The 25,290-nt window shown below is 38.1% G+C and overlaps 1 protein-coding gene across 1 annotated transcript in view; it reads right to left on the reverse strand.

Annotated features, from left to right (window-relative positions):
* The window catches only part of LOC150091432 (leucine-rich repeat serine/threonine-protein kinase 1-like), a 595,643-nt gene that overhangs the window by 44,485 nt on the left and 525,868 nt on the right, over positions 1–25,290 (reverse strand). The window contains exons 28-29 of the mRNA XM_090390319.1: positions 14,685–14,788; positions 10,794–10,888 (exon numbers count right to left, since the gene is read on the reverse strand). Of these exons, the coding sequence (XP_090246445.1) occupies positions 10,794–10,888; positions 14,685–14,788 (199 nt within the window). The remainder of the gene's footprint in view (positions 1–10,793; positions 10,889–14,684; positions 14,789–25,290) is intronic.

Genomic DNA, 25,290 nt, shown 5'->3' on the forward strand with positions numbered 1-25,290 from the left:
CCCACTAATAACATTTGCCCAAAGAGCAGTGCCAGTTGTTTACAGCTCTCTGGCTTCTGCCACTCAATGATCCCTTTATCCATAAGAGTAACTTGCCCTAAATACCACACTGCATCAATCTGTAGAGTAGTCTTTTATGTGCAACAGTATCAAAAGCTTTTCTGAAATCTAAATATATGTCAAAATTATTTTTTTGCATCCAGTTCCTTTGCTGTTGTATCAATATCTAATTAGATTGCTTGGACAACATTGCTCCTTAACAAATTCATGCTACAGCAGTATAACTGCATTCCTGTCTAGATGGTCCTGCAACTCTTCTTTAACCAGCAATTGCATTATTATCCCTAAACAGAAGTCATGCTAATTACTGTAATTACTCACGTCCTTTGATCCCCTTTGTGAATTGAGGATACATTCACACATCTCCAGTTATAGAGACCTCCCGAGTCCAAGGATGCTTTCATAATTATGACTAGAAGTTTTCTTACTTACCCCTTAATATAAATGGGCAGATCTCATCCACCCCAGATGCCTTTTTTACATTTAGCTTCAACAAATTCTCTTCCACTTTCCTCTAAATTATTATAAAATCATTTATATACAGGGAATGTCTGCCAGGGGCAAAGGTTGATGACGTTGTAGAGCAGATATCATCCTTTAAGGACACAAATGGTGGTATTGTTGTAAAATAAATAAATAAATTTTCAGTTTATACTCCGGGATGACCAAACGGTCAGAGGAGTTCACAAGATAGACAGAATACAAGAAACGGCACCTTATTCAGTAGTCACAGGCTTGAACCCCTGGTCAATCAAGCCACATGTACTTACGCACCCGCACGGCTGACCACTAGGCTACGGCGGCCTTTGTACACATTGGCACTAATGATATTAAGAGTAGGAGACCGGCGAAATTACTTAACAAGTACAAGTCACTGCTGAAAAAAATCCATGAGTTAGGGTTGAATTTGAAAGTGTCTGCAATTCTGCCCAGACACGATATGGTTCTGGACGGGTTCTTGGCTTTGGATCTTGGCGGTGTGCGCTCCCAGGCCTTTGCCGATGATTTAGTCCTCACCATTGCTGTGGATAGCAGGGCCCAGCTAGAGGAAAAGGCCAACCATGCAATGCTGATATTGTAAAACTGGACCAGAACCGACTGCCTGACGATATCAACAACAAAGACATCCTCCTAAAAGGCAAGCTTGATATACGAGGCTGCCACAAATAAAGGTGGGACCTACCACAATAAAACTAGTGACCCAGTTAAAATATTTAGGGGTTATACTGTATGGTAATCTTTCCTTTAAACACCATATAACTTATATCAGAGCCAAAATTAAAATATACTCTGGATTGGTGGCTAGGATCGCAAGGTGGGGGGGGTAAACCAACGCACCCTGTCATTGTTTTATAAAACAACCTTTCTACCGATCATCACTAACGCCTCAGCGATATGGTTTCCCAAAACAGCAACTGTAGTAAACCGACGCATCCCTGATGCAATGCAAAGAACCATTCTACGGACAGTTACACGTGCTTGTAGAACAACCAATACCCACGCACTGCAGGTCATGGTTGGGGCTCTCCCCCTTGACTTAGAGATCATGCGCAGGGGAATAAACTACCACATAGAGAAAGGAATACCATGTATATACCATGGCTATACTGTGGACGTTAATGCACCACGCAAAAATGAAAAATAAGATTGCAAAAACACCTGATGCAAGTTTGGCAGGAGCACTGGGCCAACTCAAATAAAGGAAATATCACCAGGAAATTCATTCCGACATCGACAAACCAAGTTGGGGGACTGGGGTCCCCCAACTTGGTTTCAACCTGGCTTACACTACCTATTTACTGACTGGACATGGGGCCTTTAAAGCCAAGCTGACAGTGCTGGGAATTGAGAAGGATCCGAGCTACGCCTGTGGGGAGTTGAGTGCTGGGAGCATATTATATACGAATGCACACATTATGAGGACCTCAGGTGCAGACTGATCACCACAATACACTACCTCCCCAAGAACCTGGAATCACATCTAGTGGACTCACTAGAGGAATATAGGGTGCTAAAGCAATATGCCCAAAAACTATTTGCTAGGCGTAAAACACTGATAGCCATCAACAGAAGAAACAGATAAAAATAAAAAAAAGAGACACAGAGCACGCATGGAGAGGATTCAAGGAGAACCTCCCTCAGGAACCTGCTCACTACTAATAATACCTAGCGAACAGAAGAATAATCCCACAGAGATGCAGATCTTCCCATGATGAACAGAACCACAGCCATTGACGGACCCGACCAGTTTTCTTAGCTGAGGAGGACAAACCTCGATACTAAAACCGATGACAGAGAAGATCTCCAAGTTTGACGTCTTGACGGAGTCATATTGGCTCAAGGCTCTGCACTCACTTGTACGGTGCAACCCTTTTTTCTCCAACACCCAGCAAGGGGGGGGGGGGAAGGTGACGGCTCGCTGTCTCCTCTTTCGCTTGCCACACCATTCCTTCCCTCTGGTGAGGCTTGCTTCACTGAATAATTGAGGGTCACCTACCCTATCGGCCCTCTTCTTCCTGTTTCATTCCCAGCCTTCACTCTCCCCTCTCAGCACTTTCTCTTGCACAGTGCCCTACATGTCCAAATTTAAAATACACCAAAAAATTTTCGCTTGACCTTTTAGGCACTTCAGAAACAGGCCTTCAGCATCAAACACCATATTAGCGCTTTAATGTAACTGTTAAAATTAATATAACTGAAATCAACCATGCTTATTCCAATTTTATTTTAGGTCCTAGCCGCTAAAATCCCAGGAAAGTACGTGGCAGGACCTGCCAGAGTACAATTGACTCACTGGGAACACCCGGCTAGCCTCCACGTGGCGAGGTATGGGCAACGTCGGGACCCATTAGAGGCCTGGAGCCAATAAGCCGGATAAACAATGGGCACAACATATAACACTACTCATGACCCACACACACTTCTAAATCCCTGGTTTTGACAGGGTGCTGTCACCGATACATAGGCGCCTCCGTAGCCAGGTGGGAAGGAGCAGCAGCGAGTAGCACACGCTTCTTGATTAGACCGGGGTTCGAGCCCGTCACCACCAAATACGAAGAATGCGGAAATGACTACCGCATATCCCCGGAGCAATATGGCCTTAGTTGCTAATGCTCCTAAAAACCAAATAACAACAACAACAACTGATACATAGAACATTCGCGGAAATGGGAGAAATCCCAGGAACTGCTAGACACTCAATACACTTCATACTTCATACACGATAGGAGGGAGTATATGATGAGAGCTTTGTCGATCAATTCGGCCCTGGAGAGATTGTGCAAAGCTCAAGGGTTAGAATTTTTATCAGTCTGGTCTGTGCTTGTTAACAGGAGAGACTGCTTCTACAGGGATGGGATACACTTAAATAGAAAGGGTGCAAGGATATTTGCTGATGATATCGAGCCAGAGTTAGGTGGGTTGAAAAACTGCTAGCTTTGGGGGGGGGATACACGGACTAATAGATTAACAGTAGCCGCTGGCAGAGGTGAAAGTGATTCTTGCACTGCTTCTATTGAAATGCAATTGAGCAGCAGCATGGAAAGCAACACAATGCGGATTTCCAGGACTGCTGTGAGTCATAGTGGAACAAGTAAATACACGGGCTCTGTTAGGGTAACTAAGAGTAGAAACAGGTGCATGTACACTTGCATGCACACCAATGCTAGGAGTATAGTTAATAAATTTAATGAGCTTGAAGTGCTAATCAAGACATCAAAGGTAGATATTGTTGGGATATCAGAGATATGGTGTCACACAGACATAAGTAGTGCAGAATTGGAATTTTGGGGAGTATAATGTGTACAGGAAGGAGTCAGGACAGGAAGGGAGGAGGGATTATGCTGTTAGTTAAGAAACACAAAATCTAAGGAAGCGCATCCAATTGATGTTGGTGGACAATGCAATGTTGAGTCTGGTGTGAGATAAGCACTGGGAAAGAAAATAAGAGTAGGTGTGTGTTATCCGCCCAATGAATCTGATGAGTATAATGAGCAATTGTGCAGAGAAATGGAGTGGGCCAGTAAATTAGAGTGACTTATAATGGGGGATTTTAATTTCCCAGAGATTGACTAGAATTTGTGGGTTGGTCACTCACTCACTAGCAAGGCTTTTGTGGATTTATTGGACGATTGTTTTCTACAATAGCATTTTCAGGAGGCAACTAGAGGGAGTAATACTCTTGATCTGATTATTATTAGTGATTCTTCATTCATTAAGAATCTGCAGATAACGGAATCACTAGGTGGCAGTGATCACAGTGTGCTGAAGTGGGTTTATTCAAAGAGGTAACTACCATAATGTCTTTGCTTTCGTAAAGGTGACTACAGTGGTCTGAGACAGTATTTAAATTCTATACAGTGGGACCAACTTATGTTGTTGTTGTTGTTATTTGGTTTTTAGGAGCATTAGCAACTAAGGCCATATTGCTCCGGAATATGCGGTGATCATTCTCTGACCTTTCCGCATCCTCCATATTTGGTGGTGACGGGCTCGAACCCCGGTCTAATCAAGAAGCGTGTGCTACGCACTGCTGCTCCTTCCCACCTGGCTACGGAGACGCCTGGGACCAACTTATAATGTTACCAAAAGCAAATTCAAAATGGGAAGCATTCAAAGAATTAATCTTGGAAGCTACTAGGCTTTTCATACCAACTAAGAAATATTATTCAAGATTTAGGCCTAAATGGATGTCAGATGAACTAATTAGACATGTGACAGAGAAGAAAATGCATGGAATATATATAAATTAACAGGTGACACAGAAGCCTATGATAGATATAAGCTGGTCTGTAACCAAGTCACAAAGGAGGTTAGGCACCCCAAGGCAGATTACTAGAAATCCTTGGTAAAGGATTTCACATAATCTGCAAAGAGTTCTGCATAATCAGCAAAGAGTTCTCTTTGCTGATTATGCAGAACTCTTTGCAGATTCAGTTACAGCTCAGACACAGCATGGGTTTGTTAAGGGGAAGTCTTGTCTTCCTTCTAGATATACCATATCTAGAAGGAAGGGGATGAATCACATTGGTCCACTTGATATCGATGGTTCACCTGTTGGTGATCCTGCTCAGGTAGCTAACAAACTAAATGAATATTTTGCATCTACGTTCAGGGAGGGGAATGCCAGAGGTGTATTAAACTAGCAGTAAGCTAGATAATCTTGTAATAACTGGGAGTAAAGTGGAGAAGAAATTTTTGAAGATAAACAAATGAAAGGCACCTGGGGTGGATGGAATCTATTCAGTTATATTAAAGGATGCAGCAAAGGAAGTAAACAGACCCTTAGCCATAATTATGAGAGCTTCCTTGGACTCAGGGGAGGTACCCATGGACTGGAGATGTGCAAATGTGACCCCAAACCACAAGGGAGGATCAAAGAGAGACACAGGTAATTACAAAACTGTTAGTTTAACTTCTGTTCCAGAGAAATTAATGGAGGCACTGGTTAAAGAAGCACTGCAGGATCATCTAGAGAAGACGCCAGTTATAGCTCGGACACAGCATGGGTTTGTTAAGGGGAAGTCTTGTCTGATGAATTTGTTTGGATACTATGATGTAGTCACAAAGGAACTGGATGCAAAGAATAATTTGATATCATATATTTGGATCTTAGAAAGGCTTTTGATACTGTTGTACACAGAAGACTGATGCACAACTTGGAGCAGTGTGGCATTGGAGGCAAACTGCTGCTATGGATAAAGGGATGGTTGAGTGGGAGAAGACAGAGAGTGGTAATCAATGGACACTGCTCTTTGTGGAGTAATGTTATTAGTGGAGTCCCCCAGGGGTCAGTGTTGCTTTCTGTATTCATTAATGACATTGATGATGGTATATCAGAAAGTCCAAGTTTACATATGGTACGAAGGTCAGCGGGGTTATTAATGGCACTAATGACAGTACACTGCTGCAACAGAATCTAGAAAAGTTGAGCAGATGGGCTGAGAGTTGGTAACTGAAGTTTAATATTGACAATATAAAGTATTGCCTATGGGAAGCAGTAACACCAGAGTAATGTATCAACTCTGGGGTACTACACTGACAGTATGTCTGGTACGACACTGACAGTTGTAGAGATCGAAAAGGACCTAGGGGTAATTGTGCCGGCAGATATGAAGCTTTCTGAGCAATGCAGATGGTCTGCAAGAGTAACTCATGGTGTCTTGTCAATGATATACAGGAATTTTTCTAGCAGGGATAAGCAGGTGATTACCCCTTGTATAAAGCAATGGTCAGGCCAAACCTTGAGTACTGTATACAGGTCTGGAGGCCTCATTTTAAGAAGGATGTAGAGCTGTTGGAACGAGTACCGAGAAGGGCAACAAGATAGTGAATAGAATGAAGTTTTGCTCTTATGAAGAAAGGCTTAAGTTTTGCAAATCACAGTGTCTGGAGACTATGCACCTGCGAGGTGATCTGATTGAAGTGTACAAAGGCTTGAATGGTTTTAGCATGCTTAATGCTAATGGGATTTCTCCTCTTGCTCAAAATAATCACCTGAGAGGGCATAAATTCAAATTGAGGAAAGACAGTTGTAGGATAGATATGCAGAAGTTTGCCTTTAGCCAGTGGGTGGTTGATTGCTGGAACAAACTTTCATCTGTCATTGTAGAAGTTGATAGCTTAAATAGATTCAAAGCAGAACTAGACAAACATTTGGAAAGAGTGGATGGGTGAAATAAGGGTTTTTTTTTTGGCTGATGCTATATAAGCTTGCTTCCTTGCATAATGTGCCTTTGCTAATGCTAATAACAGTATGCCTGATGGTGTACATCAGGTAAGGTCATTGTCAGATAAGTTTTTCAAGTGATTGACATAATCTTTGTGTCACAGTGATTCAACAACTCTCTGTTAGAATTTTATATAAACGTTTGGTATCCCCACTCCAAAAACATTCCTCATGTGTAAATGTAAATGCAGGATACTTATTCATTTTATCAGCAACCTGCCCAGGTAGCTGATAAACAGTTAACACATAAACTTTCAGTTCAACTGATGAAGGTTACCTTAATAACCGAGATCTTTTTGTACTGTATGTATTTAACATATTCTGTTTTACTGTTTAACATTAAACCTGTCATTTATTTTATTTTACTTTCTGTTTCGCTCTATGCAACATTATTTTGTATAACTTATACAAAATAATGGGTATTTTTCCCATGTCAACACACTTGGCAGTTAAAAATGGTAGTTGTTTAAGTAGCTACATATGAAGGCTTTTATACAAGTCTCTTTAAGCATGCAGGTTTTCCTCTTGGAATACTGATCAAAATTTTTCTGTGTTACACTATTTATGTGTGAATTTTTTAAGAAAGCAAATTTCTTGCTGTCTGTGGAAGGGCCATACACATAAATTTAAACAGGAGAGGTTTTGACTTGTTGGTGGGGGAATGTGACCTATTACATTAAAAGAATTCTATGTAAGCATAAATGATGAATATTTAATTAAAACTGGTGAGTGATATAATTATCCATACTGAAAATTAAATTGTCAAAATGAAATGTTTTAAACAAATTAATCAATGTCCTTTGATCGTGTAAGACCTGACAAAATGTTCAAAATTTTAAAGATTGGAATTGACGGCAAGGACATCAGATGAATTGTGAATTTGTATTGGGGACAATCAGCAAGAATATGCATAGGATAAAAGTCTGAAGATATAGAAATTAAAAGAGGAGTTCATCAAGGTTGTATTCTATCACCTATATTGTTCACCATGTATGCTGAAGAAAGTTTTAAAGAAGCTACAGATTGAGGTACAGAAGGGATAAGGATTAATGGCAATATGGTAAACATGATCAGATATGCAGATGACACTATTTTGCTAGCCAACTCTGAGAATGATTTATAATCATTATTGGAAAGAGTAAATAGAACAAGTGAAAATTTTGGTCTCTGAAGTTAAACCTCAAGAAAACAAAATTCATGGTGGCCAGTTATGTTATGTTATTTTGGTTTTTAGGAGCATTAGCAACTAAGGCCATATTGCTCCGGTGTAGTGGTCATTCCCTGACCTTTCCGCATCCTCCATATTTGGTGGTGACGGGCTCGAACCCCGGTCTAATCAAGAAGCATGTGCTACGCACTGCTGCTCCTTCCCACCTGGCTACGGAGGCGCCATGGTGGCCAGTAAGAAAGAAGTAAGAACAAAAATTACAATCAATAATGAAGAAATTGAAAGGGTTAAAAGTCATCGTTATCTTGGATGTATGCTGATTGAGGACTGGGATCATTCTATTGAGGTATGCTCAAGAGTTGAACAAGCACCTTCAGCCTTCTTTAAGATGAAGAATCTTCTATGTCACAGTGATCTTACACTTTGTTTAAGAACAAGAATACTGAGATGTTTTGTCTTTTCTGTCCTCCTTTATGGAGCTGAGTCCTGGACACGTACAACAAAGACCCAGAATAAGTTAAATTCTTTTGAGAAGTAGTGTTACAGACGAATGTTAAGAGTGTTATGGACTGATAAGATAAAGAATGATGAGATCATGAGACGGATGAAGAAAAAGACACCATTAGAGAGAGGAAACTAAAATATTTAGGACATATGATGAGGAATGACAAATATAAGATGTTGTTTTGTTATTTGGTTTTTACGAGCATTAGCAACCAAGGCCATATTGCTCCGAGGATATGTGGTGGTCATTTCCTGACGTTTCTGCATCCTCCGTATTTGGTGGTCACTGGCTCGAACCCCGGTCTAATCAAGAAGTGTGTGCTACGCACTGCTGCTCCTGCCCACCTGGCTATGGAGGCGCCCTGATAAGATGTTGCAAATGATAATCCAGGGCAAGATCAATCGAAAAAGAAGTTAAGGGAAAGGAAGAAAATCTTGGCTGGCAAACCTCAGAGAGTGGTATGATCAGAGCAGTGACGGATTGTTTAGGGCTTCTATCTCACGTTCGTTCATTGCAAAGATGACAGCCAATCTCTGCAAAGAGATGGCATATTGAAGAAGAATCTATGTTCAGTTTTTACTAAAAGTTAATTATGTGTCATTTATTGAAAGTTAGTCATGTGCTACTAAAAGTTAATTAACTGAAACAAATATGTACAACGATGACAAAAAAAAAAAAAAAACTGGGTGAACAACTAGTTACAGCGAATTTCATTTTTCTGAATTATTGAAACTGGCTACACCGACTTCTATAAAGTGAAAGCCTCTGTATAGTGGTCACTTTCTTCTAACTTAGTGGTATGTCTACTTTAGAGAGGTTAATTGTTCTTGACTGAAAACTTTTGCTAAAATGTACATTTCAAATCTTCCACTTCCATCCATTTGGAATAGAAGTGATTACTGCATCAGAGTCGCTCAGAAAAATACCATATACAGATGTTCTCCACATTCATTACATAAAAGAACTAAAACATTTAGATTTAAACAATTATTAAATTGATGAGCACTTGGTTTAACTGATACAATATATAAATCTTGTGCTGCTGCCAAGATTCTTCAGTAATAATCAGTCTAAGCAAACTTTATGTTATCTAAATTTAAATTAAGACTCTTCCATTAGTTATATAAATCTCCAAGTATTAAATTTTTATGTATGCTTAAGAGATAGAATATTTGTACTGTAGTGTTATTTTTGTAATATTAATTTTGTTGTAAGCCCCTCTGGCCATGTGCAATTCAGGGCAGTCACTTATCCTTGAGAGTTTTATTTCTTGTTGTTTAGTGACAAATTAACTTTTTATCATTATTGTTTTTTTAAGTTTCACTATACATCAGAGGTTCTCAACCTGTGCATCATGACACCCAGGGGAGGCGCCATAATTTATCGGGGCATTGCGGATGATCTAATAGTTTATATAAGATTTCCTTGGTAAATATTAAAAATGTATTAATGATTTTTTTTTACTATTAGATATCTGCTACTATTTGATCTGTATTATTAATGTAAATAATTATAGAAAATATTTGGGGTATTTTTGATGAAGAGAACGCATCGTGTTCCCTGACTGCATTCATGGGATCCAGTTACTACGAGAAATTGGTTTGGGTATTTTCGCACGTTATTTGACCTTGAATGAGTCTGAACGAGGTGATGCCAGAAATCTGCTCGTGGTAATCGCATATTCAGAGTACAATCAGCTGTTTGGTCTAAGTTTACGTGTATTTCGAATCACATATGCAAGTCAACATTTTACATATGGTGAGTTACTGGTAGTGCAGTTTATATTAGACTAGTGTTGCGCGTATGTTAAAATTAACTACATTAAAAAAAAAAAAACCACAGTGTTATGTTGCAATGTTGTTTTGTGTTTTTCAATTTACTATTTTTTTTATAGTTGACCATGGCAGAAAAAACTTTTAATATGAATAAAAAAAGCAAGCACGAACATCACATTAATGTTTTTTAAGAATAAAATAATATCCCAATTATTAGTTCATAAATTAATAATTATTGTATTAACACATTAAAAATAAGAAATTGCACAATTATCGATGTTTTACTTCAAGGAAGGTGTGGGCTCAGAAAGTTTGAGAATCTCTGCTATACATAATTTAAATGAAGCATTTCTCAGAAGTGACATGCCTAACAAGAAACTCATCCAATGTTTTTGGCTTTTTAAAATAATCAACAAAACTCAGTGCATTTTTTCTGTGGAAAAAAAAAAAAAAAAAAATTACCTAAATTGATTGATAATGACATGACATCACATGTGTTGTAATATTATTATTATTATATATATATACATACGTACACCCACATAATAATAATTTTACCTGTATATATGTATGCAAGTTCCTGTATCTCCTAACCATACTGTGTCTGCCACTACACACATGCAAGTAAAAAATGGTCCTCCAGATTTTAGAGTCTGAAAATATGAAACAAATTCAGATTTTAAAAAAAAAAATTATTCTATTATTCCAAAATATTTTGATGTGGATTCAATATGGAATCTCCTTCCTCAATGTATAAGCTGATTCTACTTTCTCAGTTTTTTTTTTTTTTTTTTCTGGAAGGTTCTATAATCTATTAAAAATTTCTCCAATTGATATCAAAGAATACATTCCTGTTGTAAATGGAAGATTACCTGTACATAGATGTTTTTATTTATAAACAGGCATTTTATATATAATTTTAACATTTTATTTTATACTTCACTTCAGTTTGTATAGAAAACAAATTATTATACAGTAGACTTTCAGAATAATGGCACCTTTGGGGATTCAAGGTGCCGTTATTTTGATTTTTCTGTTATCTAGAAAGTTTTATTTTTAATACATTTATTGCAGAAATAATGAGGCTAAATAAGAAATAGAGAGATTAAAAATGCAATTTTATTAACTGCACATAAAAAACATAAATATGTTGATGATCCAATGTTATATTCTGCCATTAGTACACTCCTGCTTATGCCTCATTCTATTTTCTTTATTATATCAAGTTTTGTCTGCGCAGGTAGCACAGTGGTATCATCACCATCCTCCCCGCACTGGGAGGATGGTGATGATATTTCACCATCATCAGGCCCAGGTTTGAATCCTGTTGATGAGGCAAGGAACTTTTATGGGCTTTTTTCTCACCATGGCTGAATTAGCCGGTCTCGGGCATAGATAGCAAGGTTTCCCTCCCCCACACACAACTGTGGTTTTTCGTCCAGCAAAACAGGCAAATCAACCAGAGAACACATGCAATTTAGACACAATACACATGGGTATATGAATTCACTTTCCGGGTAACCTTAATGCAATAGTTTGGATTATATCAAGTTTGTCGCTAAGCTTTAATGTTGTTCTTCTTTTCTTCTCTGAATGAGGTTTATTAACTTTAGGAGCCATAGTGAAGGGTTTTTAATTTAAAATAAATGTAAAACAGTGGTATAATCTATCAGAATTCACTTTCAAAATGGTAAACATAAACAAATGCAGTAATCACGTGACTTGCTGTTTTCTTTTTCCTACAAGACATCTGCGCTATATGCCTTTAGCTCGAATGTTCCGTTATTTGGGTTGCTGTTATTTTGACAGTCTACTGTATAAGTTTTGATGCTGAAGGATCTTTTTGGCCAATAATCAATAATTTACAAGACAGACATCATTATGAAGTATATTACAGAGTACTGTTTAAATTATTCAAACAATTAAGGTGTGGATGTATAAATACAATGAGATTATTAGTGAGCTTATTCCTTTGACCTCTGGCATTTTTAAAAAACATGGTAAATTCATGAAATTGCCATGTGTTTCTTGTTAGAATTTTCACATGGTCAATTCCAGCAGTAAGAAGCTAGCTAGCTAGCGAGACAGAGAGAGAGAGAGAGAGAGAGGTGGGTGGGAAGCAATGGTTGATATGTGACCCCTTTGACCAATTCTATGCTAGTTTCTCTCCATGTTCAGATTGGATAACTTCATGCTAGAGCAGTGAGTGTTCATGTATAACTATTATTGTGCATAATTCTGCTGAGGAATATCAGGAGAAATTTATGAGGAAGTTTCCTGGTATCTGCATTCCACATAAGAATACAATTCTTAATTTAGTAAATAAACAGAGAACTAAAGGTGTTTTATTGAACAGTAACCCATAGAAAGACCAGCATTTACTGGAATAAAATTGGTGCTCATCTGGAAAGTCCAGTGCGTAAATCCATTAGGTGCCTTGCACAAGAAAAGGGAAATGTCGAAGGGTACTGCTAGAATGGCAGCAAAACTTAAAAAAATTTCAACCTTACAAAACAAACAGTGCAGTCATTGTACCTACAAGATCCCATAGTCTGGGTCAGTTAATGCAAATGTTTTGTTCCATCAGTTCATGACAGAAAAATTGATGCAGAATTGAAATTTTTTTTTAAGATGAGGCATGATTTTATTTTAATAGGCAAGTGCACAGCCAATTTAACAAGGGCTTAGAAAACTCACATCTTCTGCATGCAGAAGATATGGTGTGGAAGATGTGGCGGAAGATGTGGCAGAAGATAGAGGCCCAATAATCCTCCTTATTTTGAGTGCAAGGAGGGTTATTGGGCTAGAGTTCCTTACAGACAAATTAACTAGGAGAAGTATATTGAGGTCTGACATTGCAACTATTTTTTTAAGGAACTAATAAATAAAAAAAAGTTCTATGGACATTTCCAACAAGATTCTACTAGTGTGCATACTTCCAATCACTCAATTCAGACATTAAGAAGAGTGTTTGGTGAAAGATAATAAGTTGTGGATTATGGCTATCTTGTTCTCCAGGCATCATTGCTCCCTATGATTTTTTATTGTAGAGTTATTTAATAGAATTTTTTTACTATAAGGTTAGTTACACAGAATGAATCCTCATACAGAAGAATGGGGAAGCCATTAATGAAGTAGCCAACATATCCAGGGAACAACTGCAGCATGTGAGCCAGAACCTTTATAGAGACAACTTGAAAAGTACATTTTTTAAGGAACTAACAGACAAAAAAAAGTCCTAAGGAATTCTGCCACCAATCACTGAATGTAGGGATTGAGCAGTGTGTTTAGTGAAAGGAAAATAATTTGTATTATGGCTATCTTGCTCTAAAGACAACCCCCCCTCCCCATGGTGGGGATAGTTAAAAGCTAGAGTATAGTGAATGAATCCTCACTGGAAAAAATATCAAAGTTGAAGTGGCTAACTTGTCCAGGAAACCACTGCTGCATGTAGCCAAAATCTTCTCAGAAAGTGCATTGAGTCAATGAGCACTACTTTCAATATCTCTTTTAATGAAGGTAATAGGCACTATTTTTGCAGTCACACTATTACTAGAGCGAGTTTAGTTAATTCCTAACCTAAACCTAACTGTACTATAATTAAACTAAACTATTACACTGCATGCTCACTGGCAATGTTCCATCAAACAATTATTATTATTTATTATCATTAGCCATATGGTGCAAGGAAGCCTGAAGCTTTTGCTGCACCAGTCAAAAAAAAAAAAAAAAAAATTCAGACTTATCCTGTGCGTGTGTGAGTGACACAGAAAGAAAAAACAAGGAAAACAAGAGTCAGAATAGAACGGAATTGCCAAGAAAGAGAAGAATGGTGATATCTAGCTCAGGACCCTGGGTGTGCCAAACCCATATTCACCAGATTTGAGCCCCTGGGGGTAAATTAAATGCCACTGAGTGCAATTTTTCATTCAGCCCTCTGATGGAGGGGCTTCTTGTTTCTTATTTTACCCAACCTAATTTATCTTAATGAAACTGTTGTACCCAGTTAGGTTAAGGAAATGGGATATATAGGTCAATAAAATTTTTATTTCTTATCTGCAGTTAAAAGCACTTCATCTCAAAAAGCAGAAAATTTGTGAAGAAAACAAGTGCCACTGATCTTAGTTTGTTGTGCCTGCAGTCATCCTATTGATGGACTGGGTGAGCAACATGCCACACTTCGTCTCAAAAGTACAGCCCTTAAAATCCCTATATATAGGTAAATAAAATTATTATTTCTTATTTGCAGCTAAAAGAAGAAAATGTGCTCGTTCTCAAAAAAAAAAAAAAAAAAAACCCAACTGCTACTGATTGTAGTTTTCTGTGACCACCTCAGTCATGTTATCACTGGAGTTGGCAAGTAACATGCCACACTTCAACTCAAAAGCACAGCCTAAAAAACCTCTGTGTAATACAAATTAAATTATTTTGAATGGCATACAAATTTACCTTCAGTTGTACCCATCCATCTTGTGTATAAGTAGCAATATCAATGAACTTTCCTTGTCTGTTAAACCAAACTTCATGACCAAGGGATTCACATTCTTCTTCTTCTAGATTTAAAAATATAATAAATTTTAAATATATATATATATACATTATGAATTTTATGCAAGTTAATACTTGTGTGAACTAAAGAAATAGATCATAAGAATCTGTGGTTTCTCATGCAATGGAATACTAGCTAACAGAAAGACATATGGTGAAAGCAATAATAAGAAAGAATAAAAATAATTAGGTACAGTACTACATACATCAACAAAATCAATACAATATGTTCTCAAAAAATGTATACAAATTTTACTTACAGTTAATTTTTCTATGCAGCAACCATCACAGGAAATTTTTACTTAACAATGCTGCAGGAGAGAATAATGCCATGAATTGATAATTTGCACTCAGATAAAGCCTGTTGCTTACAACAGGATGGTGCCCCACCATGATACCACACAGATGTCAGAAATTTACTCATGTCCCTGAAAGATTGGTCAAACAAGGAGGGGGGGGGGACATATGGAGTATTCACCCCAATCTTTGACTTAACACCATCTAACATCTCTTTGTGGGATACTCTACAGCAGTCTTTCCCAACATTTTTTTAGATATTGACTACTTTATATTTGAGTAGAGGCCAGAGATAACAAAATATATTAACTATAGATGCAAATATATTATTAACTATTACAATGATATTTATTAAATATAATTAAATACAATGATATTTACTCATATTTAATGTATGTAGTTTACATTAGGTCCTTATAGGCATACTTGTACTGTATCTCATATTGTTACGGTTAATGCTTCCAATTATTAAATTTGTCTGTAGGGAAACTTACCATCTCACTAACATTTTATAGTTATTCTTCTTTCTCAATTCACTTCATTCACTTTGTACATGGGTGGGTTTCATTTATCTATATAAAATTTTGAAATTTTTTTTTTTTAAATATTTTCATCACCACTCCACTTTCTTCAGCATAATATTCTACTAGAATGTCATATTTACCTTTTCCCAACCTCATAAAGGGCTTTTACAATTTTTTAAAAAAAAAAATCCCATGGATCGAAGGTAAACAACAATTAAATATTTACCACAAATAAGCATAAATATATGTATTTATGTTTATGAAACTGAAACTGTAAAATTTAAAAATAACAAATTAAAATTAGAACCACTGAAGAGACTGGCTGTAAATCCAAGATCATGAAATATCACAAAGCTCAACAGTAATCACTATACTCAGACATGCAGGAAGCATATCGTATATATACTTCTTCATGGCTTCTTACATTAGTTTACAAATGTTTAATGAGCAAAAAAAAGCTCAAAGTAGTGGAAATGCTTTGGATTTGGGGGGGGGGGGGGTTGTTGTTGTTGTTGTTATTTTGGTTTTTAGGAGCATTAGCAACTAAGGCCATATTGCTCCGGGATATGCGGTGGTCATTCCCTAGCCTTTTTCCGCATCCTCCATATTTGGTGGTGACGGGCGCGAACCCCGGTCTAATCAAGAAGAGTGTGCTATGCACTGCTGCTCCTTCCCACCTGGCTACGGAGGCGCCTGGGGGGGGGGAAATGCCAACAGCAATTCTTTTACAAAGTAGGGCTTTATATAGTGCACTAATTGTTGCTTGCTTACTGAGTCCTCATTAGGGACAATGATATTGCCAAAGGAGATATCTTTGTGTATTTTTGATGTAAAGTGTGATGAGATTAAGGGCAAATTAAGTGTTCTGATGGGACCATACGAGGACTCTTGAAGAAAAGTACAGATGTCTTCAAAAGAATTAAAATGACAGACCCATCAAACAATCAGCAACCCAGCTCAATATTAGAGCCTACCCCCTCATGTGTCAGACAATACAGTGGCATCCTGCACAGACAGAAAGTTTTCCAACAGGATGTAGTTATTGTTGGTAACTATATTGTTGGGAAAATGGGAAATATATTATCAGAAAAAGGATATGTGGAATAGGACCAGGGTATGTTTGCTATGGGAAAAAGTTAATGATGTAAAACAGTCACCATATTTTAAGACCTCAAAATGGTTGATGTACATGTTTGTGTTAATGATATCAAGATTAGGTGATATGTGGATTTACTTTACTTAATTTTTCGAAAAATTTGTGATTTAGGAATAAGTAGAAGCTGTGTGGAATTTTGGCCACAGATGAAAGCCATGTCAAAAAAATTAACCATGGAGCGGATGTGCAAATTCTTGTGAAGTGGAATTTTTTTTTCAGCATGGGTTGTACTTGTTGACAAAAAAGATGGTTTCACAGGAATAGAACACACTTAAATTGAAGGGTTGCAAGGATTTTTGCTGGTGCCATCAAAGCAGTTTTAGGTGAGTCAGAAAACTGGTACAATGGGTGGTGGGGGACAAAGACTAACAGTTTAAAGGCAGTTACAAGCAGAGATGAAACATACTGCTGGCCACCCATGTCAACTCGGTGTACTAGCTTTGATTCTACATGCATCACCAAGAAAGTAACTCCTTTTATTTTATTGCATTAGCATTAATAGAGGCATATGATGCAAGAAAGCAAGCTTATACAGCATTAGAAAAAAAAAACATCCCCATTTTACCCATCCATTTGCTCCAAATGCTTGCCTAGTTCTGCCTTAAATTTATTTAAGCTGTCAACTTCTAAGACAGATGGAACTTGGTTCCAGCAATCAACCACCTGCTGGCTAAAAGCAAATTTCTGCACATCTTTTCTGCAACTGCCTTTCCTCAATCTGAATTCATGTTCCCTCAGATGATTAATATGGGCAAGAGGAAGAATCCTATCAACATTGAGTCTGCTCAAACCATTCAAGGCCTTATACAGATCACCTCGATCAGATCACCTCGCAGGTGCCTAGTCTCCAACTACAATAATTTGCGAAGCTTAAGCCTTTCTTCATAAGAGCAATCCTTTGTTCCATTCACTATTCTTGTTGCCCTTCTCTGTACTCGTTCCAGCAGCTCTACATCCTTCCTGAATGAGGCCTCCAGCTCTGTATGGTCAGGCCCCCTACTCAACGTGTGGCCTGACCATTGCCATATACAAGGGGAAAATCACAGCCTTACACCTACTAGAAAAATTCCTGCATACCATTGATATGACACAATGAACTACTCTTGCAGACCATCTGCACTACTCAGAAAACTTCATATCTGATTGCACAATTACCCCCAAGTCCTTTTCATTCTCTACCACTCTGAGAGTAATGAATCAACCACAGTTGATATGTTATTCTGGGATTACTGCTACCCCATGCAGTACTTTACATTTGTCAATGTTAAACTTTTGCCACCTCTCAGCCCATCTGCTCAACTTTTCTAGATCCTGTTGCAGTAGCATACTGTCATTAGTGTCATTAACAACCCTGCCAACCTTCGTATCGTCTGCAAACTTAGACATTAAGCCTGATATACCTTCATCAATATCATTAATAAATACAGAAAACAACAATGGACCCAACACCGAACCTTGGGGGACTCAAATAATAACATTAGTCCACGAAGAGCAGTGTCCAATTTGCCCTTAATGCCATACTGCTCCAATTTGTACAGTAGTCTTCCATGTGCAACAGTATCAATACCTTTCCTAAAAGCCAAGTATATGATTTCAAAATTATTTTTTGCATCCAGTTGCTTTGTGACCACATCATAACATCCAATAAAATTGGTAAGAGAAGATCTCCCCTTAACAAACCCATGCTGTGTTTGAATTAAAACCGAAGTCTTCTCTAGATGATCCTGCAGTGCTTCTTTAACCAGTGCCTCCATTAATTTCCTTGGAACAGAAATGAAACTAACAGGTCTGTAATTACTTGTATCACCCTTTGATCCTCCGTTGTGAATTGGGGTCACACCTCCAGTCCACGGGTACCTCCCCTGAGTCCAAGGAAGCTCTCATAATTATGGCTAAGGGTTTGCTTACTTCCTTTGCTGCCTCCTTTAATATAACTGGATTGACTCCATCCACCCCAGATGCCTTTCTTATGTTTATCTTCAATAATTTCTGCTCCACTTTGCTCTCAGTTATTACAAAATCATTGAGCTCACTGCCAGAGTTTAATACACCTCTGGCATTCTCCTCGCTGAATAACTCCTCATGTGTAAATGTAGATGCAAAATACTCATTCATTTTGTCAGCTGCCTGAGCAGGATCAACAGTTGAACCACTGATATCAAGTGGACCAATCTGATTCATCCTCTTCTTTCTAGAGTTTACATAAGTAAAGAACTCTTTGCATTCTTTGCCAAAGATTCCTTGTAACCTACCTTTGCCTAATGTCCTTTGTGGTTCGATTACAGACCAGCTTATATCTACCATAGGCTTCAGTGTCACCAGTTAATTTATATGTATAACATGCATTTTTCTTCTCTGCCACATATCTCATTAGTTCATCTGACATCCATTTATGCCTAAACCTTGAACAATATTTCTTAGTTGGTTTGAAAAGCCTAGTAGCTTCCAAAATTAATTCTTTGAATGCTTCCCATTTAGAATTTGCTGCTGGTAACAACATCAGTTGGTCCCACTATAGAATTTAAAAACTGTCTCAGGCCACCGCAGTCACCTTTACGAAAGCAAAAACAATTTCCTTTACCCCCTGATGGTAGTTACTTCTTTGAGTAAATCCCAAATCAGCACACAGTAATCACTGCCACCTAGTTGTTCTTTTATCTGCAGATTCTTAATGCATAAAGAATCATTACTGATAATCAGATCAAGAGTATTACTCCCTCTGGTTGCCTCCCGAATATGCTGCTATAGAAAACAATCATCCAATAAATCCACAAAAGCCTTGCTAGTGTGTGAGTGACCAACCCACAAGTTCCAGTCAATATCTGTGAAATTAGATTTACTGGCCCAATCTATTTCTCTGTACAGTTGTTCATTTTACTCATCGGTCATTAGGCCTATCACATTGATGCTCTCAATTTTGCTTTCCCACTGCTTATGTCACACCAAAATGACTCAATATTGCACCGTCCACCCACGTCAACTGGCTACACTTCCTTAGATTTTATGTGTTTCTTAACTAATAGTATAATCTCTTCTCCCTTCCTATCCTTTCTGTATACACTGTACTTCCCAAATTCTGATTCTGCATTCCTAATATCTGTGTGACACCACGTTTCTAATATCCCAACAATATCTGCCTTTGATGTTTTGACCAACACCTCAAATTCATAAAATTTATTTAATGAACTCCTAGCATTGGTGTACATGCAAGTATACATGGAACTGTTCTTATTCTTAGCTGCCCTAACACAGCTCATGTATTTAGTTGTTCCACGATGATTCTCAGCAGCCTCTGACCTCCCCCCCACCACCTGCACCTTGTTTTCCAGGCTGCTACTCATTCCAATAGAAGCAGTGCAAAAATCAATTTCACATCTGCCAGTGACTACTGTTAGCCTATTTGTCCGTGTAGCAGTTTTCCGAACCACCTAACGCTGCCTCGATAGCATCAGCAAATCCCATCCCTGCAGAAGCAGCCTCTCCTGTTAACAAACATAGACCAGGTTGAGAAAAATTCTACCCCATGAGCCTTGCAGCACAACCTCTCCATAGCCAAATTGATTGACAAGGTTCTCATCATATACTCTCTCCTGTCGTGTTTGAGCAGAATTGCAGACACTTTCAAATTCAACCCTAGCCTGCAGCTTTTTTCAAAATTGACATGTACTTGTTAAGTAATTCCACCATTCTCCTACTCTTAATATCATTGGTGCCAACATGTACAATATCAACTTTTGTGCCCTTAAAAGATGATATCTGCTCTACAACGTCATCAACCTTTGCCCTGGGCAAAGGTTGATGACCTTTGCCCAGCTGGTAAATGGCATCAACCAGCTGGTAAATGGCAGATAGCAGTTCTTTGGATCATCATCGTCATTAACTTAGTAATTTTCAGTAATCTTTTAGCATCTATCTGATTATTGAATATGGATCCTGGAACTTCCCCAGATGAAAGAAGATAAGCACAACCAGCTAGTTATTTATATATTTCTGTGTAAGTGTTTATACATTTCTTCAGTTTTTACTAAGATCTGGCAAACACAACCGCTATATAGTAACAATGGCACGATTGATCATTCACAGCCACCATTTTTGCAGCATAGGGATTATCTGCTTCATTGCAGGGCATTATTGCCATGCCCATGTCTTACTGAAGTCTGGTTTCTGATTTAATTAAGTCTAAGGCCTCTTGTAATAAGTATAGAATAAGCCATTGTTTGTCATATTTGATTCAGTAACATATGCAACTAAATCAGTAGGAGTTTCCATTCCCTTCCCCACATGTTTGTTATTGTTATTTGGTTTTTTAGGAGCATTAGCAACTAAGGCCATATTCCTCCGGGAATATGCGGTAGTCATTCCCTGACCTTTCCGCATCCTCCGTATTTGGTGGTGACGGGCTCGAACCCCGGTCTAATCAAGAAGCGTGTGCTACGCACTGCTGCTCCTTCCCACCTGGCTACGGAGGCGCCCTCCCCACATGTGAACTTACCCTAAGTGACCAGAACTCACCAAATAACATCTTACTTGAAATGTCCATGAAATACTGCTACACTTTTTTGACAAATTATCTCCTGATTTGCACACAAATATGTTGCAAAAATTGATAAATCAAAAGTGCAAAGAACAAAAAATGGAAGACACAGAGAAAATGACCTCAGATTCTGAGGCTGACTCAGGAGCTGCAGCTTACAATTCACCTAAAACAAACAGAGAGCAATAACAATAATTTCTAGGATAATTCCAAAGATGAGGATATTAGACCTGGACCTACTTCCAGCAAAGAAAAATTGCATAAAAACAAGGTGAAAGCTAGAGCCACCACAATGTGTGGAAAATACACAAGCTTTTTTTTTTTGTTTTTTTTTTTTAGGGGCATTAGCAACTAAGGCCATATTGCTCCGGGATATGCGGTGGTCATTCCCTGACCTTTCTGCATCCTCCGTATTTGGTGGTGACAGGCTCGAACCCCAGTCTAATCAAGAAGCATGTGCTACGCACTGCTGCTCCTTCCCACCTGGCTACGGAGGCACCAATACACAAGTAGAACCAGATATGACAGAAACAATCGAAGAGAATTCTGAGTAATCTTCCCAGGCAGCTGGATAAAGTAATTAGTGCTTGAGTTCAATTACTGAAACTTATAGGTACCCAAACTAGCAGGATTATGGCAACAGCAAGGGAAATAATAATACAGTATTGGACAACACTAGGACAAATTGTCACAGACCTACATATAGAAAATGAGGTCTTAAAAGCAAAACTTCAGACTAAAGAATCTGAATGGGAAAAGAAAAAGCAACTATGTTCCCAATCACACACACACAAGCAGTAAAGGCAAATCAACCATGCATCAGACTATGACTACTACTCAAAACAGATGAAAATGTAATACTCAGGCCGACAGAGGAGGACAGTACACTAGACTCTAGTGAAGCTGTCAAAGTAGCTATCACAAAAATCTAGAATAGTAGTTTAAAAATGTCAAGATAAAAGGTCTCAGGAAGGTATGCAACACCTATGTAATTATAAAAGCAGCAACCAAGGAGGATGCTGATAAAATCAGCAATAACCCTGTAGTAACAGACTTAGGATTAAGAAAAGATAAAGCCAAAAATAGAGGCTCATATATTATTATTTTTGAAATTGACAAAAGTAAAGGCAGGAATGAAATCCTGGCAGACATATATGACAAGAACTTCTAGGAGCACATGGCAAAAGATGAACTGAATAGTGAATTCATACTAAAATATAATACTAAATCAAAGTCAACACAATCCTGTAACTGGATTGATGAACTTTCACCAAGAGTATGATTGATAAAATTTTTGATTGATATGATTGATAAGATTGATAAGAGTATGATTGATAAGATTGATGACATAACAGGGCTGACAGTAGAGGAACCAGTAGCAGGAAGTGATCACGGAGTTCTACGGTGGATGATGACGAGAGAGGTAGCAGAAGTAAAAGGCAAAGGAATGGGTTTTAATTTCAGAAAAGGAAATTACGATGCCTTAAGGTACTACATGGCCTCTATTAACTGGGTAGATATCGCGCAGAGAATGAATACAATTGAACTGTGGTACGCTTTTAAAACATTAATCACAGATGCCTTGAATGCGTATATACCATTAAAAAAATACTCCACGAGAAGGGTTCCAAGTTGGATGAATAGTGAAGTTGCCACATTACTTGAGCAAAAAAAGGTGGCATGGAAACGTTACAAAGCAATAAAAAGTACTGAAGCCTATAACAGCTACAAGGTGATGTGTAATAGAGCCACAGAAAAGGTTCGACAGGCAAAGGCAGTTTATGAGAAATCACTAGCAAACAGAGCAAAGAGGGGGGATAAAGAATTCTTCACATATATAAATGCCAAGAAGAGCAGGACAAACCAGATCGGACCTTTACGTAAGGGAAAGGGGATAGTAATAAATACACCAGCTGCCGTTGCAGATGAACTCAACAGTTATTTTGCATCGATATTTACAAATGAAAAGCCTTTTCTGGCAATGGGAAATTGTGGGAGCGAAGTTAAAAAATATGTAATTAATGATATTGAAATTTCGCAAGATTATTTAATGAAAAAACTTTCAAGCCTACAGACTAGTAAGGCTCCTGGAGTTGATGGAATATACCCTATAATCTTGAGAGAGGCGGCAAGCGAGTGCATTGAACCACTGAGGCTGGTTATGCGAGCATCACTAGACTCTGGGGAGATTCCCTTGGATTGGAAAAGTGCAAATGTATCTCCCATACATAAGGGTGGCTCTAAAAGTGAAGTGGGAAATTATCAACCTGTCAGTCTGACTTCAGTAGTAGGGAAAATCATGGAGGCATTGATCAAGGGTGGAATTCAGGATCATTTGGATCGAATTGAAATTCTCAAGGATACTCAGCATGGTTTTGTAAAGGGAAAATCATGTTTAACAAATCTGGTTCGCTATTTCGAAAGGGTCACTCACGAGCTGGATTTAGGGAATAATTTCGACATTGTTTATTTAGATTTCAGCAAAGCTTTTGACTCAGTCCCACATGAGCGGTTGCTTTATAAGCTGGAACAGGTTGGAATCACTGGGAAAATCCTTAGATGGATAGAAGGATGGCTTCAGGGCAGGAGGCAGAGGGTTGTGATAAATGGCTATTCCTCAGATTGGGTTGATGTAAGAAGTGGGGTTCCCCAAGGATCAGTATTAGGACCACTGTTGTTTTTAATTTTCATAAACGACATTGATGAAGGGATAGAGGGCGTGATGTCTAAATTTGCAGATGATGTTAAAATTGGTAGAGTAGTTAATGATCACTGTCAAGCTGAGCTTCTTCAGAGAGACCTAGATAGACTTCAAGAATGGTCAGAAAAATGGCAGCTGTGCTTTAATCCAACAAAGTGTAAGGTATTACACCTGGGAAACAGTAATCCCAAAATAACTTATTCACTTGGTGGAGTTCAACTAAACACAGTACTGGAGGAAAGGGACTTGGGTGTTACGATACGGTCAGACATGAAATTCTCTGAGCATTGTAAACAGGTTGCAAGGAAGGCCCATGGTGTCCTATCGATGATCTATCGAACTTTTGCAAGTAGAGATAGGGACGTGATAATCCCATTATATAAGGCCTATGTTAGACCACACTTGGAATACTGTGTTCAAGTATGGAGACCGCACCTAAAGAAAGACATCGAGCTTCTTGAAAGGGTGCAAAGAAGGGTAACTCACCTGGTGAGATCGGCAAAAGGGCGTCCTTATGAAGAAAGACTTCGAATATGTGGGCTGCAGAGTTTGGAAACTAGACACCTTAGAGGAGATTTGATTGAGGTGTTTAAGGCTCTGAGAGGCATTAGTAAAATGAATGAGGACAAAATTTTCAAGATTATAAATGATGCTAGAACTAGGGGACATAAATTCAAGTTACGCGGGGAAATGTTTAGATTGGACTGCAGGAAGTTTTATTTTAGCCAGCGAGTTATAAATTACTGGAATAAGTTGCCTTCATGGGTGGTAGAGGCCGACAGTTTGGGGAAATTCAAAGGTCATCTGGATAGTACTTTCGGGTAAGGGAAGCGCATAGGATGATAGGATTAATTTCCTTTTTATTTAATTTTTAATTTCATTTTATTATTTTTATTAATTATTATTATTATTTATTTATTTAATTTTTGTTTTTATCATTGTTTTGTTCGGATTTTTTTTTTTTTTTTTTTTTTTTCTGGCTGGTGCAGCATAAGCCATAGGCTTTCTTGCACCATACGGCCGTTACTAATACTAATACTAATACTAATAATCTCTAAGGATGGGGTAGGCACAGGGAACATTTCGTTGTACCTTGGGCATACCTCACACAGTTAATAATAGCAATAGTAACAGCCAGATAGTGCAAGGAGGCCACAGGTTTTGCTGAACTGGCCAAAAAAAAAAACTCCAAGCAGATAAGAAAATACAAATTACAGGCACTCTACTTACGTACAACTCGCAGATATGTACAAAGCACAAAGCTGTTGCTATGTTCGGTTACAAGAATCAATTTT

The sequence above is a fragment of the Mastigoproctus giganteus genome, chromosome 1, assembly GCF_048544385.1.
Source record: "Mastigoproctus giganteus isolate SK-2022 chromosome 1, ASM4854438v1, whole genome shotgun sequence".
Taxonomy (NCBI): domain Eukaryota; kingdom Metazoa; phylum Arthropoda; class Arachnida; order Uropygi; family Thelyphonidae; genus Mastigoproctus; species Mastigoproctus giganteus.